The sequence below is a fragment of the Chiloscyllium punctatum genome, chromosome 9 (genome assembly GCF_047496795.1).
Source record: "Chiloscyllium punctatum isolate Juve2018m chromosome 9, sChiPun1.3, whole genome shotgun sequence".
NCBI classification, from domain to species: Eukaryota; Metazoa; Chordata; class Chondrichthyes; order Orectolobiformes; family Hemiscylliidae; genus Chiloscyllium; species Chiloscyllium punctatum.
The window spans coordinates 3021517-3040806 of NC_092747.1; the positions used below are offsets into that span (position 1 = coordinate 3021517).

At 48.2% G+C, this 19290-nt stretch overlaps 1 protein-coding gene across 1 annotated transcript in view; it reads left to right on the forward strand.

Moving 5' to 3' along the window:
- slc6a7 (solute carrier family 6 member 7) overlaps positions 1-19290 on the forward strand; it is an 80814-nt gene that overhangs the window by 46390 nt on the left and 15134 nt on the right. The window contains exons 4-10 of the mRNA XM_072576702.1: positions 102-250; positions 4098-4147; positions 5303-5441; positions 7087-7221; positions 11273-11376; positions 11960-12084; positions 14354-14466. Of these exons, the coding sequence (XP_072432803.1) occupies positions 102-250; positions 4098-4147; positions 5303-5441; positions 7087-7221; positions 11273-11376; positions 11960-12084; positions 14354-14466 (815 nt within the window). The remainder of the gene's footprint in view (positions 1-101; positions 251-4097; positions 4148-5302; positions 5442-7086; positions 7222-11272; positions 11377-11959; positions 12085-14353; positions 14467-19290) is intronic.

The following is a 19290-nucleotide window of genomic DNA, read 5'->3' on the forward strand; positions in this document are numbered from 1 at the left end:
AGAAGAGGTTTTCTGGGTGCTCCCCAGTTACACAGACGGCATTCTGTCAGGATTCTTTTACCCCATGATGCTTGACATTATTCTCATTCCTCCTTCCCCAGGGATTGGAATTGGAATGCTGGTTGTTGCATCGTTGGTCTCTCTTTACTACAATGTGATTATTGCCTGGACATTCTTCTATCTGGGTAATTCTTTCCAGAACCCTCTGCCTTGGTCATGTGAGGCTCCAGCCAACATTCCCCTGTGTCAGGTAAGGAGGACTCCCCACCCCCAGCATCGATCCGATGGTGTAGGCCTTGGGCAGAATGATTGGGAATGGAGAGACTTTCTGAATAGAGAGGGCACAGCACATACACCAACGTCAAAGAGATCAGCAGCCTGGACCATGGTGCATTGTGGCTGGGAATGTTAGTGCAGGGTGGAGCCATGGGTCACAGTTCATGGCTGAGTGAAGGGTCATAGTGCAGAACAGAGGCCAGGTCAACAGGGGCACTGTGCGTCATTGGGCAAGGGATAACAGTGCAGGAAAGGGACAAGGGTCACCATCCAGGACAAGACGGACATTCACAACAACACTTAATTACTCCTATAACCCCTTCTTCCCAAGTTTGGAAATGATTTGAAGTGCCAGTGGTTGTATTTTATTCAACATCAGTGAGACCAGACAGACCTGAGCAGGGAAATCAAAGCACAGCCACATTGCAGCTTAGGCAATCTCTACATAACAAATCCCAGGCTGAGTCCTAACCCTAACCTTATCTCAGCTGTATTTCACCAACAGAATCAAACATAGTACAGTGTAAGGTTCACAATAACAATGGAATTGACATTCACAGTTTGTCATAAGACCATCAGAAATAGGGACAGGAGGAGGCCATTCAGCCCCTCGAGCCTGCTCTGCCATTCAATCTAACCATGTCTGATCCCATCATTCCTCACGCCCACTTTCCTGCCCTTTCCCCCTGGATTCCCCGACTGATCGAGAATCTCTCTCAGCCTTAAATATCCACATGGACTCTGCCCCCACAGCTCTCTCTGTGACAAGGGGCTCCAAAGAGTCAACCCTCTGAGAGGAGAAATTCCTCCCCATCTCAGTCTGAAACTGATGCCCCTTTATTCTGAGACTGTTTCCTCTGGTCCTAGACTCTCCCATGAGGGAACCATCCTCTCAGCATTAACCCTGTCGAACCCCTTAAGAATCCTGTGTGTTTCAATGAGGCCACCTCTCATTCTTCTCATTCCCAGGGAGTAGAGTCCCAACCTGTCCAGCCTTTGTTCAGAAAACAATCCCTCCCCATCCCAGGGACCATCCTGGTGAAACCTTCTCTGAACTGCCTCCAATGAAATGATACCTTTCCTTTAATCAGGGGATCTGATCAAAACTGCTCACAGTGCTCCAGATGTGGTCTCCCCAGCACCTTGTGCAGTTACAGGAAGATTTGCCTATTCTTTTACTCCAACCCCCTTGAAATAAGGGCCAATATTCCACTTGCCCTTCCTGATGACTTGCTGCACTCATAGAACATAGACCATGAAACAATACAGTGCAGAACAGGTCCTTTGGCCCTCGATGTTGCACTGACCTGAGAACTAATTTAAGCCCATCCCCCAATACTATCCCATCATCATCCTTTTGCTTATCCAAGGACTATTTAAATGCTCCTAATGTGGCTGAGTTTACACGGGCAGGCAGGGCAGTCCAAGCCCTTACCACTCTCTGAGTAAAGAACCTGCCTCTGACAACGTCTTAAATCTATCACCCCTCAATTTGCAGCTATGTTCCCTCGTACAAGCCGGCATCATCATCATCCTCTGAAAAAGACTCTCACTGTCTACCCTATCTAATCCTCTGATCATCTTGTATGTCTCTACTAAATCCCCTCTTAGCCGCCTTCTCTCCAATGAGAACACACCCAAGTCCCTCAGCCTTTCCCCATTATGCCCTTCCCTCCAGACCAGACAACATCCTGGTAAATCTCCTCTGCACTTTTTCCAATGCTTTCACATCCTTCCTGTAATGGGGCAACCAAAACTGTACACAATATTCCAGGTGAGGCCGCCCTAGCGTTTTGTACAGTTGCAGCATGACATCATGGCTCCGGAACTCAATCCCTCTACCAATAAAACCTAACACACTGTATGCCTTCTTAATAGCACTATCAACCTAGGTGGCAATTTTCAGGGATCTATGTACACGGACACCAAGATCCCTCTGCACATCCACACTACCAAGAATGTTTCCATTTACCCAGTATTCTGCCTTCCTGTTGTTCTTCCCAAAGTGAATCACCTCACATTTATCTGCATTGAACTCTATTTGCCACCTCTCAGCCCAATTCTGCAATTTATCCAAGTTCCCCTGCAACCTGCAACATTCTTCCACACTGTCCACCACTCCACCGACTTTAGTGTCATCTGCAAACTTACTAACCCATCCACCTATGCCTGCGTCCAAGTCATTTATAAAAATGACAAATAGCAGTGGTCCTAAATCAGATTGTGTGGCACACCACTAGTAACTGGACTCCAGGCTGAATATTTTCCATCAACCACCACTCGCTGCCTTCTTTCAGAAAGCCAGTTTCTAATCCAAACTGCTAAATCACCCTCTCTCTCTCATGTCTCCACATTTTCTCCAACAGCCTACCATCTGGAACCTTATCAAAGGCTTTAGTGACATCCATGTATACCACGTCAACTGTCCTACCCTCATCTACATGCTTGGTCACCTTCTCAAAAAACTCAATGAGGTTTGTGAGACACAACTTGCCCTTGACGAAACCATGTTGACTATCTGAAATCAAATTGTTGCTTGCTAGATGATTATAAATTCTTATAATCCTTTCCAAAATGTTTCCTACAACATAATTCCCTGGGTCTTCTCTGCTGCCCTTCTTGAACAAGGGCACATTTAGATACTAGTTTTCTGTGTTTCATGTACGAGTCCCTCCAGATTCCTTAGTGTTACAGCTTTCTTTAATTTTTCTCTATTTAAATAATAGTCTGTTATTTTGTTCTTTGTATTTTGAACAACTTCACATTTTCCCATGTGATACTCCATTTGCCAACTTCTTGCCCACAAACTCAATCTATCAATCTCTCTTTGTAAACTCTTTGTATCCTATTCACAACCTGCCTTCCCACCTACATTTTATGTTGTTTGTAAACCTGGCTACAGTACATTCCCTCCCTCCCTCCAAGTCATTAATATTGCGAACAGTTGCAGCCCCAGCACTGATCCCTGTAGTTGGTCTTGGGTCACCAACCTGGAAAAACCCTTATTCCCTTTTGCTGGTTCCTGCCCATGAGCCAGTTCCCTATCCATGCCAATATACAACCTCATGGATTCTTGTCTGATGCGTAACCTTCTGTGTGGTACCTTGTTGAACAACTTCTGGTGTCTAGATCCAACACATTTACTGGTTCCCCTCCATCCACTCTGGTTACAAATTCCTCGAAAAACTAATACATTAGTCAGGCACAATTTCCCAGATGTGTCTGGACTGATGCATGAGTAGGTGGGGAGCAGAGGGATACAGATGCTTAGGAATTGGGCATTTAGACAGTAGATTTGGATCGGCTCAGGCTTGGCGGGCCGAAGAGCCTGTTCCTGGGCTGTACATTTTCTTTGTTCTTTGTTCTTTGGAACAAGAATGGGGGCAGAAGTTAGATAATTTAGTGAAGCCATGCTGACTCTGTTTGATGAGGTTATCGTTTTCCAATGATGCTGCCATTACCTCCTTAATAATTGATTCAAGTGTCGAAGGGCTATGAGGTTAGAATAGAAAGTTCCATTGAGATAGCAGACCAGCCATTATCTAATCAAATGATGGGGCAAGTTCAGGGGGCCGAATAGCCTCCTTCTGTCAGAGTCCTTAAGTTAGTTTTCATTAATTAGTGGGAGAACTAGATCAAGGAATTTTAACGAGTAAAAGAGAAGAAATGAGATAGATGTGTGATTCAATTACCATAAATGTTAAAGTAATTTGTTCCTTCACTGTCACTGGGGCCTTCATTAATGAATCTGTAGCTGCTGACAGTGTTGGTGCCCTTTGACTCACAGACTGACAGGAACTACTCTCTCTCATTCTCTGCAGAATTTAACTGCCAACCTAACTCAGCAAAGTGCAAGTGAAGTCTTCTGGAAGTAAGTGACCTCTTTTCTTCTCTAGTATTCTGTTTTTGTCACTAATTAGACAAATGGAAGGTCAGACTGACTTGCACAGCACCTCAGCACATCTCCTAAATATCTCAGATGTGTAACAATTACAGTGAAACCTCAGCAGAGTATTTAACGTCACAGGTTCCTGCTGGTGTTTAGCTACATGACAGCCTCGTTAGTAAGTGCACAGGATGTTGAACCAGTGACAACTGTGCACGTTAATAAACGAACAACAAGGGAGGATGCTGGAGATCTGATATAAAAACAGAAGTTGCTGCAGAAATGGAGCAGTATCTAAGTTGCTTACCATCTGAAAAAAACAGAGTTAATGTTTTGAGTCCAGCAGGATTTTTGTTTCTAACTGGAGAGCTTCCTAGGATCGGTATAGCTGTGTAGGACCTTGGTTTATAATTCACTGTGCGATAATGCTGCTCCTTTAATAAGGTTATGTTGTCTTTGATTTTTTTCAGAGAGGTCACAAAAGACACAGACTCCAAAAGGTCTAAATTGAATGGTTTTAGGGCCAGTTTGATTATAGCTAACAGATGCTGTCTCATGCATCAAGCTTTCAAGTTCTTAAAAAAAACACTTGTCCAATGAAATGGGAGTGGCCAGCTCTCCCAGCTCAGCTTTTCTCTGGTTTGGTTTGGTTTTTGGCAGTAGTGTGGAAAAAGCTGCTGGACCCAAAGAAGCAGATCTAGGCTGGTACTCTCTGACTTCTCTCCTGTAAAACGCTGGGTTTATTTTTCCTTTTGTGCCAAGGAGTGTGTAAGAGGATTGTTGCAAGTATTGGGAACAGTAGCATTAGGTTGGGATAATCTGTTTGGTTTTTGGATAGGTTAAGTTATTCTGTATTCTGTTCTCTTTTGTTTGTGTTTCATTCAGTAATCTTGTAAATAAATTCTGTTTTGTTCAAAATTAAGTGGTTTAACCAGCTGATCCTCTCCTGGAATATCCATTTTACACCAGCTTAAAACAACGAGCAAAGGAAGGATCTGGGCTGCCTTATTGAAATGTTTTGAGGGTCACTGGCCTGGCCCATGATACCTGTAAATGTTCTGTTTCCACCCCTCTGCTGTTGTTGGGTTTGCTGAGTGCCACATTGCAGCTAGCTGATGTAGTGGGTTCCTTGTTTTGCAGTGAGCGTACCCTGGGATTGTCGAGGAGTTCAGGTCTACATGACCCAGGCCCTGTCCGATGGGAACTGGCCATTTGCCTGCTCGCTGCCTGGGTCATTATCTTCTTGTGCTGCCTGAAAGGGATTCGCAGCTCAGGCAAGGTGAGCTGATCACAGAGAAACTCCACCATCACTTATCACTGAACTACATTAACCCAAACTATATTAACCCACGATATTAACACTCCATCAGCATCTGTCCCTCTACTGCATTGCCCCTCGATCAACACCAGTTCATCCCCCATTAGCCATTAACTGTTTCTTTAAAGACCAGTCACCTCATACGATAATGTTCCCATCAAAACCCAGTTGCCGCATGTATTAACGCTCCAATCAATACTCCTCTATCACTTTAAAGTGATTTATTAAGCAATGTAGATGTACAAAAGAGACCTTATGCACCAATCAATAAAGATGAAGCAAGCAAATAGGAATATAAATGGTGTGTTGGCCTTCATTGCAAGGGTCAGAAGTCTAAATGTCTTACTGCAGTTAAACAGGGCCTTGGTGAGACCACACCTGCAGTATTGAATACAGCTTTGGTCTCCCTACTGAGGAAAGGATAGACTTGTCACGGAGGGAGTGCAGGGAGTTCACTCGGGGGACTGTCCTGTGAGAGGTTGGTTCGCCTGGGTCTGTAATCACTAGAGTTCAAAAGGATGAGAGTGAGTGGACATGTAACATTCTAACAGGGCTGGACAGGCAGGATGCAGGGATAGTGTTTCCCCTGAGTGGGGAGTCTCGACCCAGGGGACACAGTCTCAGAGTGCTGGGTAGACCATTCAGGACTGAGATGAGGAAATATTTCTTCTCTCAGTGGAGAGTGAACCAGTGGTACCCTCTACCACAGAAGGCTGTAGAGATCAAGTCACTGAATATATTCAAGAAAGAGATGAATAAAGTTTTAGGTTTTAAAGGCATCAAAGGTGTATTAGAGAAAGTGGGAATTTGGTCTTGTGTTTGAGGATCAGCTGTGATCATAATAAATAGTGGAGCAGACTTGAACACTGTCCACTGTCCGGCCTACTCCTGCTCCTCATTTTTGTATTTCTCCAGGGTATTAACATCCATCTGTACCCAGTAACCTATCAACGTCCTTCCCTTGTGTAGTCCTAGACATTGTACTGCTGTCAGATGCTGTTTCGGTTAAACCACCTCCACACCAACCTCACAACTCCATCAATGCTGCATCAGCAACTGTGGTACTTTCCTGCCAGTGGGAGTTGGATTATGTGTGGGACCAAGCTCATTGGGAACTGGTTTGAGTTTGTTTTAAACTGGATCCACACAGATCTCCACTGATCACAGAATAACAAGATGTGCATTCCATCACCCTCAGCCAACATGGATCCTGCTGTTACTGACTGAAAGGCCCACCCAGTATCTGCAGCCTGTCTGAAGAATTGAGTTAATAAATAAGGAGTTGAAAAGTGTGTTGCTGGAAAAGCACAGCAGGTCAGGCAACATCCAAGGAGCAGGAGAGTCGACGTTTCAGGCAAAACCCTTTGATATGAAGGGCATATGCACGAAACGTAGACTCTCCTGCTCCTTGGATGCTGCCTGACCTGCTGTGCTTTTCCAGCAACACACTTTTCGACTCTGACTCTCCAGCATCTGCAGTCCTCACTTTCTCCTGGATTAATAAGGAGCCAGACTCCCTCAAACATTTTCATTACCATGACTGTGCAGGTCCTGCTCCACAATGTTTGTTTGCCCTGATGTGCTGCCATCTCTCTGTGTCTTTCAGATTGTTTATGTGACTGCCACGTTCCCCTACCTGGTCCTGATTGTGCTGATAATCCGAGGTGCCACCCTCAAAGGTTCCCTCCAGGGCGTGAAGTTCTACCTCAGCACGGATTGGAAGCGTCTGGGGAGTGCTCAGGTACAAAGTAGATCTCAAACTCAAACAACTTTCCTCCTCTTCAACTCTCTCTCTCACTTTCTCTCTCTCTCTCTCTCTCTCTCTCACTTTCTCTCTCTCTCTCTCTCACTTTCTCTCTCTTTCTCTCTCTCTCTCTCTCTCTCTCACTTTCTCTCTCTCTCTCTCTCTCTCACTTTCTCTCTCTCTCTCTCTCTCTCTCTCTCACTTTCTCTCTCTCTCTCTCTCTCTCTCTCTCTCACTTTCTCTCTCTCTCTCTCTCTCTCTCTCTCTCTCACTTTCTCTCTTCTGATTGTCTGTACCTGGACGGAGCAGGAATTTTCTCATTCCCTCCTGTCTACCTCTGCTCCTGAAAACAACTGACTTACTAAAAACAAACTTACTATGGTAATCCTCAATGTCTCCTCACAACAACAACAATTTTAATTTGTATAGTACCTTTAACATAGTAAAACTATCCCTTTGTGGATTGGCATCAACCGCATGAGGAACATAAACAGAAATGAACTCAGGGCCAGGAGTAGAATATTCAGCCCCAGAACCTGCTCCACCAATTAATAAAGTCATGTGTTGCAGACATTTCGTCCCCTGTCTGGGTGACATCCTCAGGGCTTGGGAGCCTCCTGTGAAGCGCTTCTGTGATCTTTCCTCCGGCATTTATAGTGGCCTGTCTCTGCCGCTTCCGGTTGTCAGTTCCAGCTGTCCGCTGTAGTGGCCGGTATATTGGGTCCAGGTCGATGTGCTTATTGATTGAATCTGTGGATGAGTGCCATGCCTCTAGGAATTCCCCGGCTGTTCCCTGTTTGGCTTGTCCTATAATAGTGGTGTTGTCCCAGTCGAATTCATGTTGCTTGTCATCTGCATGTGTGGCTACTAAGGATAGCTGGTCGTGTCGTTTCGTGGCTAATTGGTGTTCGTGTATACGGATCGTTAGCTGTCTTCCTGTTTGTCCTATGTAGTGTTTTGTGCGGTCCTTGCATGGGACTTTGTACACTACATTGGTTTTGCTCATGCTGGGTATCGGGTCCTTCGTCCTGGTGAGCTGTTGTCTGAGAGTGGCTGTTGGTTTGTGTGCTGTTATGAGTCCTAGTGGTCGTGGTAGTTTGGCTGTCAGTTCAGAAATGCTCCTGATGTATGGTACCGTGGCTAGTCCTTTGGGTTGTGGCATGTCCTCATTCCGTTGTCTTTCCCTTAGGCATCTGTTGATGAAATTGCGAGGGTATCCGTTTTTGGCGAATACGTTGTATAGGTGTTCTTCTTCCTCTTTTTGTAGTTCTGGTGTGCTGCAGTGTGTTGCGGCCCTTTTGAATAGTGTCTTGATGCAACTTCATTTGTGTGTGTTGGGGTGGTTGCTTTCGTAGTTCAGGACTTGGTCTGTGGGTGTGGCTTTCCTGTATACCTTCTGTACCAGCTGGAACTGACAACCGGAAGCGGCAGATACAAATCACTACAAATGCCGGAGGAAAGATCACAGAAGCGCTTCACAGGAGGCTCCCAAGCACTGAGGATGTCACCCAGACAGGGGACGAAACGTCTGCAACACAAATTCCCAGCTCGGCAAACAGAACCACAACAATGAGCACCCCAGCTACAAATCTTCTCACAAACTTTGAATAAAGTCATGGCTGATCTGACGTTATGTAAAATTCTCATTTCCACATGCCCTGATAACTTTTCATATCCCTTGCTAACAGTAATCTGTCCTCTTCTACCTTAAAAATATTCAAAGGCTCAGTTTCCACCACCATTTTTCAGGGCAAGTTCTAAACACTCACAACATGCTGAGAGAATAAATGTTTCCTCATCTCTGTTTTAAATGGGTGTGCCTTTATATTTAAGCTCTGGCCCCCAGCTCCAGATTCTCCCGCAAGAGGAAACATTCTTCCCATATCCATCTGGTCAGGTCTCCTCAGGATCAGATGTGTTTCAATTAACTCACCGCCGACTGTTCGAAGCTCCAGTGGCTACAACCCAAGCCTGCCTGATTGTTCCTCATAGGACAACCCACCCATTAGTTTGGTAAAGGTCTCTGACCAACCATTGACATCCTTCCATCCACACAGTGAGCAGGACTGTACTCAATACTTCAGTTGTGGTCTCAGCACCACGTTGTCTCACTGCATTACTGAAAGGAAACTATAGGGATAAGTGAATGAAGGTCAGTCAAAACGTTTTGAATTAAGGAGGATCTCAAAGGAGGGGAGAGATTGGAGAGTCATAGAGATGTACAGCATGAAAACAGACCTTTCAGTCCACCTTGTCCATGCCGACCAGATATCCCAACCCAATCTAGTCCCATTTGCCAGCACCCAGCCCATATCCTCCAAACCCTTCCTATTCATAAACCCATCCAAATGCCTCTTAAATGTTGCAATTGTACCAGCCTCCACCACTTCCTCTGGCAGCTCATTCCATACACGTACCACCCTCTGTGTGAAAAAGTTGCCTCTTAGGTCTCTTTTATATCTTTCCCCTCTCACCCTAAACCTATGTCCTCTAGTTCTGGACTCCCCGACCCCAGGGAAAAGACTTTGCCTATTTACCCAATCTATGCACCACATGATTTTATAAACCTCTATAAGGTCACCCCTCAGCCTCCAATGCTCCAGGGAAAACAGCCCCAGTCTATTCAGCCTCTCCCTATAGCTCAAATCCTCCAACCCTGGCAACGTCCTTGTAAATCTTTTCTGAACCCTTTCAAGTTTCACAACGTTTTTCCGATAGGAAGGAGACCAGAATTGCACGCTATATTCCAACAGTGGCCTAACCAATGTCCTGTACAGCCACAACATGACCTCCCCACTCCTGTACTCAATACTCTGACCAATAAAGGAAAGCATACCAAACGCTTTCTTCACTATTCTATCTACCTGCGATTCCACTTTCAAGGAGCTCTGAACCTGCACTCCAAGGTCTTTTTGTTCAGCAACACTCCCGAGGACCTTACCATTAAGTATATATGTCCTGCTAAGATTTGCTTTCCCAAAATGCAGCAGCTCGCATTTATCTGAATTAAACTCCATCTGCCACTTCTCAGCCCATTGGCCCATCTGGTCCAGATCCTGCTGTAATCTGAGGTAACCCTCTTCGCTGTTCACTACACCTCCAATTTTGGTGTCATCTGCAAACTTACTAATTGTACCTCTTATGCTTGCATCCAAATCATTTATATAAATGACAAAAAGTAGAGGACTCAGCACCGATCCTTGTGGCACTCCACTGGTCACAGGCCTCCAGTCTGAAAAACAACCCTCCACCACCACCCTCTGTCTTCTACCTTTGAGCCAGTTCTGTGTCTAAATGGCTAGTTCTCCCTGTATTCCATGAGATCTAACCTTGCTAACTAGTCTCCTAATGGGAACCTTGTCGACGCGTTACTGAGGTTCATATAGATCACATCTACTGCTCCGATACTTCTTCAAAAAACCCAATCAAGTTTGTGAGACATGATTTCCCACACACAAAGCCATGTTGACTATCCTGAATCAGTCCTTGCCTTTCCAAATACATGTACATCCTGTCCCTCAGGATTCCCAGGGAAAAGACCCCAGGGAAAAGACTTTGTCTATTTATCCTATCGAAGCCCCTCATTATTTTATAAACCTCTATAAGGTCACCCCTCAGCCTCCGATGCTCCAGGGAAAACAGCCCCAGCCTGTTCAGCCTCTCCCTGTAGCTCAGATCCTCCAACCCTGGCAACATCCTTGTAAATCTTTTCTGAACCCTTTCAAGTTTAACAATGTACCTTCAGTAATTGGTCTTCACATTTGGGGTAGTTTTTATTTGCAATGAGGGAATATTGTCAGGGGCTGGGTTTGTGCACTGTGGCCTGACTCGCCGATCCAGATGCCACCAATCAGAGCGCACTGGGGTGAGTGGGTGGGATCTGGGTACAGCTCCTGACCATCCAGCGATAGCCTCCTGTTCCTGATGCCCTAACACCAAGCCCCTGGCACTGCTGACCAGTCAGAGGGGTTTTACCAGTAACCTTCAGTCTCAGGGCTTCCATAATACAGCAGAATGTTCACAATCATGTTTCCACCTTTTATCCTAGGTGTGGAATGATGCTGCATCCCAGATATTCTACTCCCTGGGGATCGGTTTTGGAGGATTGCTGTCAATGGCATCTTACAACAAGTTTGACAACAACGTTGTCAGGTAATAATGATACAGACTGGTTACAGCAGTTACGTCAAGCTCTCTCTACCTTGTCCCCATTAACCACTACCGGGGTCTAACTCGATGTGTTTGTAGATAGAGTTCCGGTTGGAATGCCATGTTTCTAGGAATTCTCGTGTTTGTCTCTGTTTGGCTTGTCCTAAGGTGGATGTGTTGTCCCGTCAAAGTGGTGTCCTTCCTTATCCATATATGAGGATACTAGTGAGGGAGGGTCATGTCATTTTGTGACTAGTTGGTGTTCGTGTATCCTGGTGGCTAGTTTTCTGCCTGTTTGTCCAATGTAGTGTTTGTTACAGTTCTTGCATGGTATTTTGTAAATGACATTAGCTTTGCTTGTTGCCTACATCCAGATTGTCAGATTGTGGTCTGTGGAATCTTGCTGTGCACAGTGGGATGTCTACCCTTCAAATATACCCTTCACTGTAAAGTACTCTGATGCAATGAGGATGTGAAAATGCAACTAATTCCTTCCCTGAGACTGTTGTCCGTTGTTAATGTTAAAGTATGATCCCTGCAGCATTCAGGAACTCCAGGCATTTCTAACTGATCCTTTATCTCCTAGGGACACCCTGATCATAGTGACCGGCAACTGTATCACCAGCTTCTTCGCAGGATTTGCCATTTTCTCCATCCTGGGTCATATGGCCTGGAAGAAAGGTGTGGCAGTGGGAGACGTAGCAGATTCTGGTAAGGCCAGTGATTATCAGCGATCAGAAACCTTCAGGAAGTCCCTCAGTACAGCAGGTCTTACTCAGGGCTTCCCTCTCTACAGCATTCCAACATCACGGGACAGAGAACAAATCCCTCTGCACTGTCCCCCCAGCAACCAAACACTCCCAGAACAGGCACAGCACAGTAAAGCTCCCTCTACACTCTCCCTATCAAACGTTCCTGGGACGGGGACTGCACAGGGTTTGATTGAGAGTAAAGCTCCCTCTACACTCTCCCTATCAAACATTCCTGGGACGGGGACTGCACAGGGTTTGATTGAGAGTAAAGCTCCCTCTACACTCTCCCTATCAAACATTCCTGGGACAGGGACTGCACAGGGTTTGATTGAGAGTGAAGTTTCCTCCTGGAAAAACCAACAATGACAAAGGCGAATCAATTAGTTAAAGAAGGGCAAGTGAAACCAGAGAGTGATAGCCTCACTAGTCTGAGAGAAACCATGGGGGCTATTGTTCAAACCTATCACTTGAGGCACAATGGGAGACACGCAGTCTCAATCTGACTGGCTGGATCTCATACATTCTGCTTTCTGGTAGAGAAATTTTGTTTGACATCTCTGTTGGTGCTTTTCAGTGTAATTTGTAGGTGCAATAAGGGGATTTGGTGAATGGGGGGCTAATCACATCGCGTTATACAGCCCTGCAGCATAGAGACAGGCCTTTTGGCCCAACTGGTCCACCCAGTCTAACCCCATTTCCCTGCACTTGGCCCATATCCTTCTAAACCTTTCCTCTCCATGTATTTGTCCAAGTGCCTTTAAAATGTTGTTAATGTACCCCCCTCACTGGTAGCTCATTCCGTATGTGCACCACCCTCTGTGTAAAAACATTGCCCCTCAGGTTCCCTTTAATTTTTTCCCCTCTAACCTTTAACTGATGCCCTCTAGTCCTCGATTCCCTAACCCTGGGAAACAGACTGAGTGCCTTTTGAAAATAAATACTCAATAAGCCGCAGAAAAGAGTCACAATAAACTGGACATTCTAGTTTTAGGGAACAATTACTCCCAAATTACCTTCAGTCTCTCTTCCTACGTTCAAGGTGATGAGACCAGCAGAAATAGGGACAGGAGGAGGCCATTCGGCCCCTCAAGCCTGCTCTGCCATTCAATAGGATCACAGCCGATCCCACATTCCTCACATCCACTTTCCTGCCCATTCCCTGGAATCCCTGACTGATCAAGAATCTCTCTCAGCCTTAAATATCCACAAGGACTCTGTCCCCACAGCTCTCTCTGTGGCAAGGAATTCCAAAGACTCACAACCCTCTGAGAGGAGAAATTCCTCCCCATCTCAGTCTGAAATTAGTGCCCCTTTATTCTGAGACCGTGCCCTCTGATCCTAGACTCTCCCATCAGGAGAAACATCCTCTCAGCATTGACTCACTCAAGCCCGGCCAAATATGGTATGTTTCAATATGTTTCAAAGATCAAGTTCAAATAAATGATTATTTAAATAAACGAGTTTTCTCTTGATCTGAATCAGGCTCCAACACGTTCCCCGATCTATTTCTGACCTTTCATAGCGACTCCAGCACATAGCACCCAGTTTCTGCCCAGTTTGTGGAGTTTTGTCTGGGTGATATGGACATTACTGACAAGGCCAGCGTTTTGTTGTCCATTCCTAACTGTCTTTGAACTGAGTGTCTCGTTAGGCCATTTCAGACGGCAATTAGGAGACAATAACATTGCTGTGAGCCTGGAGTCACATGTAGACCTACCCTAAAGGACATTGGGTGAAGCAGATGGGTGAACAAGGTCGATGTTTCTCACACCCACTGTATCCAGCCACCTTCACTAATCTGACCACATTGTGTGTCTTGTATCAAGTGGGGTCGGTTTAGTTTGATCTTCTCACCAACTGCTTCCTTGTTTCCTGGGATTCCTGCAGCCTCTCACTGTGTTGGAAAGGGTTTCCAATCCTGTCATTCCATTAGGATCTGGTTTGGCTGCTTCTCAGTTTCACAGGGACTTCTCTCAAATGAAATTGCAGTAACTCTCCTCGATCTGACAAACCTTGTGGGTGAGGGACAGCTTTCAGAGAGAATGATAATAAGGTGCCGTTTTCCTGTTGGGGATAGAGTGGAAAATGTACTAACCTAGTTCTCTCAAGTTTGGGAGGATGGAGGGGGGGCAGACAAAGGATCTTGTGGAATATAAACATCAGCCTGGCCTGGTTGGTCATGTGACCCCTTTCTATTCACCATGTGACTTGTGGTCTGTTCACTGTAGGTCCAGGGTTGGCATTCGTTGCTTACCCAGAAGCCTTAGCACTGCTGCCTGGTTCGTTTATTTGGTCAATCCTGTTTTTCCTGATGCTCTTCACCCTGGGGATCGATACACTGGTAACTATGGACCTCAGCACTGGCTATGACAGTGCACACCACACCCAAATGCCAATATTGGGGCACAACCTGCCTGCCCAGTCACAGAGTTTGCAATTTGGGGCACCATGGTAACTGTTTTATGGCATAGGGAGTCATGGTAACTGATGGGTTGACCAAGGAAGTCTCACTCATTTAACCATAAAATGCTCCAGGGTTTAGACAGGAGTTGGATGGATGGGGGTTGGTGGGGATGGGGGTTGGTTGGGGATGGGGGTTGGTTGGGGATGGGGGTTGGTGGGGATGAGGGTTGGGTGGATGGGGGTTAGGTGGATGGGGATTGGTGAGGATGGGGGTTGGTGAGGATAGGAGTTGGTGTGGATGGGGGTTGGTGTGGATGGGGGTTGGTGGGGATGGGGGTTGGGTGGATGGGGGTTGGTGTGGATGGGGGTTGGTGTGGATGGGGGTTGGTGGGGATGGGGGTTGGGTGGATGGGGGTTGGCTGGATGGGGGTGGTTGGATGGGGGTTGGGCAGGGATGGGGGTTGGTGGGGATGGGGGTTGGGTGGATGGGGGTTGGGTAGATGGGGGTTGGTGGGGATGGGGGTTGGTTGGATGGGGGCTGGGTGGATGGGGGTTTGTGGGGATGGGGGTTAGGTGGATGGGGCTTGGGTGGATGGGGGTTGGTTGGATGGGGGTTGGTTGGATGGGGGTTGGGCAGGGGTGAGGGTTGGTGGGGATGGGGTTGGTGGGGATGGGGGTTGGTGGGGATGGGGGTTGGGTGGATGGGGGTTTGTGGGGATAGGGATAGGGGTGGATGGGGTTGGTGGGATGGTGGTTGTTGGGAATGGGGTTTGGGTGGATGGGGGTTGGGTGGATGGGGTTGGTGGGGATGGGGGTTGGTGGGGATGGGGTTTGGGTGGATGGGGGTTGTGTGGATGGGGTTGGTGGGGATGGGGGTTGGGTGGATGGGGGTTGGGTAGATGGGGGTTGGTGGGGATGGGGGTTGGTTGGATGGGGGCTGGGTGGATGGGGGTTTGTGGGGATGGGGGTTAGGTGGATGGGGGTTGGGTGGATGGGGGTTGGTTGGATGGGGGTTGGGTGGATGGGGGTTGGTGGGGATTGTGGTTAGTTGGGTTGGGCTTTGGGTGGATGTGGGTTGGTTGGATGGGGGTTGGGCAGGGATGGGGGTTGGTGGGGATGGGGGTTGGGTGGACGGGGGTTTGTGGGGATAGGGATAGGGGTGGATGGGGTTGGTGGGGATGGTGGTTGTTAGGAATGGGGTTTGGGTGGATGGGGGTTGGGTGGATGGGGTTGGTGGGGATGGGGGTTGGTGGGGATTTGGATAGGGGTGGATGGGGTTGGTGGGGATGGTGGTTGTGGGAATGGGGTTTGGGTGGATGGGGGTTGTGTGGATGGGGTTGGTGGGGATGGGGGTTGGTGGGGATGGGGGTTGTTGGGGCTGGGGTTGGTGGGGATGGGGTTGGTGGGGATAGGGGTTGGGTGGATGGGGTTGGTGGGGATGGGGGATGGGTGGATGGAGGTTGGGTGGGATGGGGGTTGATGGGGATGTGGGTTGGGTGGGATGGGGTTTGATAGGGATGGGGGTTGGGTTGATGGTGGTTGGTGGGATGGGGGTTGATGGGGATGGGTGTTGGGTTGATGGTGGTTGGTGGGGATGGGGGTTGGGTGGATGGGGGTTGGTGTAGAAGGGGGTTAGGTGGGATGAGGGTTCAGTGGGCTTGCGGTTGGGTGGATGCGGGTTGGGTGGATGTGCATTGAGCAATGGGATGAAGGTTGGGTAGATGGATATTGTGTGGGATGGAGATTGTGGGAGGCAAGCTGTGCTAGAACATTCTGTCTCAAACACTCCTGGACTTTCCAGCTGGGTTGTTGGATATAAACGAGGGACAGGAATTGATTTATCCCCCTCCACATCCCAGTGAACTCTGTCTTTTTTTAAAAATGTGCTCTTCTTGATGTGGGCCTCATTGTTTAGACCACATTTGGCCAAGCGATGTCATGGTGGCTCAGTGGTTAGCACTGCTGCCTCATAGCGCCAGGGACCTGGGTTTGACTCCAGCCTCGGGCAACTGTCTGTGTGGAGTTTGCACATTCTCCCCGTGTCTGCGTAGGTTTCCTCCCACAATCCAAAGATGTGCAGGTTAGGTGAACTGGCTATGGGGAAATGCAGGGTTATGGGGTAGGGTAGGTTGATGAGATGCTCTTTTGGATGGATACATGAAGAGGAAAGGTTTGGAGGGATATGGGCCAGGAGCAGGCAGGTGGACTAGTTTATTTTGGGAACATGGTCAGCATGGACTGGTTGGGCCGAAGGGTCTGTTTCCGGTCTGTCTGACTGTATGACAGTGCTAACAACTACTCCAGAACAGCCCAAGATTAAGAGATCAGACATAGGGGCAGAAATTAGGCCATTCAGCCCATCGAGTCTGCTCCGCTATTCAATCATGGCTGATAAGCTTCTCAACTCCATTCTTCTGCTTTCTCCCTGTTACCCTTGATCCCCTTGATCCCTTTGATACCCAAGAACCTGTCTATCTCAGTCTTAAATCTACTCAATGACCTGGCCTCCACAGCGTTCTGTGGCAATGAATTCCACAGGTTCACCGCTCTCTGGCTGAAGAAGTTTCTTCCTATCTCTGTTCTAAAAGATCTTCCCTTTACTCTATGGCTACGCCCTCGGGTCCTAGTCTCTCCTACCAATGGAAACACCTTCCCAACATCCACTCTGTCCAGGTCATTCAGTTTCAATCACATCCCACAACCCATCCTTCTAAACTCCATCGAGTTATAGACCCAGAGTCCTCAAACCTTCCTCACGTGTAAAGCTTTTCATTCCTGGGACTACTCTTGTGAACCTCCTCTAAAGACGCTCTGGGGCCAGTACATCCTTCCTGAGATATGGGGCCCAAAACTACGTGCAATACGCCAAAAGTGGTCTGACCATTGGCACTCCCACTGTGAATGAGGAATTGCTTCCTGACGTTACCCTGAACAGCCTGGTTGGATTTGAAGAGTCAGAACGCACGGTGGCACAGTGGTTAGCACTGCTGCCTCACAGCGTCAGAGACCCGGGTTCAATTCCCACCTCAGGCGACTGACTGTGTGGAGTTTGCACATTCTCCCCGTGTCTGCGTAGGTTTCCTCCCACAGTCCAAAAGATGTGCAGGTCAGGGTGAGTTGGCAATGCCCATAGTGTGCAGGCTAGGTGGGTTACCCACAGGAAATGCAAGGTAATAGGCTAGGAGGGTGGATCTAGATGGGATGCTCTTCAGAGGGTCAGTGTTGACATTAATGGGCTGAATGTCCTGTTTCCACACTGTGAGGATTCTATGGTTTATTATAGATGTGTTTCTCAGGAGTTCAGCCGATATCGCAGGTCTGATTCAGAATGAAAGTATCTAATTGGAGGTTGCAGTTTACATTTTCTGTAATTTTGAAATTACTCACTTCATAAAAACAATAATTGCTGGAGAAACTCAGCAGGTGTGGCAGGATCTGCAGAGAGAAAACAGGGTTAACATCTGAAGTCTAATGAGAGGACTTGAAATATTAACTCAGTTTCTCTCTTCACAAATGCTGCCAGAGCCGTGGAGTTTCTTGACCATTCCCAGTTTTATTGAAGATTTCCAGAATCCACCGTAATTTTTAAAATCCTAGTGAGTGAGGAGGGTGCTGTAATACTGCCTTTGGGCCATCAGGTGGCGGCAGCACGCCACATTCAATCTGGAACTGAGTCAATTGTAGTTTTCACAATTAAGACAAGAAGATGGTTCCAATTCATTAAATTAAAAATCTCACACACCACCAGGTTATAGTCCAACAGGTTTACTTGGAAGCACCAGCTTTCGGAGCGACACTCCTTCACCAGGTGGTTGTCAGGTATTTTAGTTTCTAGGATGTAGACAAACCAACCATTTCATTCAGAGTGAGTTACACAGGGCTGGGGGGTGGGGGGTCAGTGATGGGGGGAGAGTGTACACAGGGCTGGGGGGTGGGGGGTGAGAGTGTACACAGGGCTGGGGGTGGGGGGTCAGTGCTGGGGGGTGAGTGTACACAGGGCTGGGGGGAGGGGTCAGTGATGAGGGGTGAGTGTACACAGGGCTGGGGGGAGGGGGGTCAGTGATGGGAGGAGAGTGTACACAGGGCTGGGGGGAGGGGGGTCAGTGATGGGGGGAGAGTGTACACAGGGCTGGGGGGAGGGGGGTCAGTGATGGGAGGAGAGTGTACACAGGGCTGGGGGGAGGGGGGTCAGTGATGGGGGGAGAGTGTACACAGGGCTGGGGGGAGGGGGGTCAGTGATGGGGGGTGAGTGTACACAGGGCTGGGGGTGGGGGGTCAGTGATGGGGGGGAGTGAACACAGGGCTCGGGGGGGTCAGTGATGGGGGGGGAGAGTGTACACAGGGCTGGGGGGAGGGGGGTCAGTGATGGGGGGAGAGTGTACACAGGGCTGGGGGTGGGGGGTCAGTGCTGGGGGGGAGTGAACACAGGGCTCGGGGGGGGTCAGTGATGGGGGGGAGAGTGTACACAGGGCTGTGGGGGGGGGGTCAGTGATGGGGGGAGAGTGTACACAGGGCTGGGGGTGGGGGGTCAGTGATGGGGGGAGAGTGTACACAGGGCTGTGGGGGGGGGTCAGTGATGGGAGAGTGTACACAGGGCTGGGGGTGGGGGGTCAGTGATGGGGGGAGAGTGTACACAGGGCTGGGGGTGGGGGGTCAGTGCTGGGGGGGAGTGAACACAGGGCTGGGGGGGAGGGGTCAGTGATGAGGGGTGAGTGTACACAGGGCTGGGGGTGGGGGGTCAGTGATGGGGGGAGAGTGTACA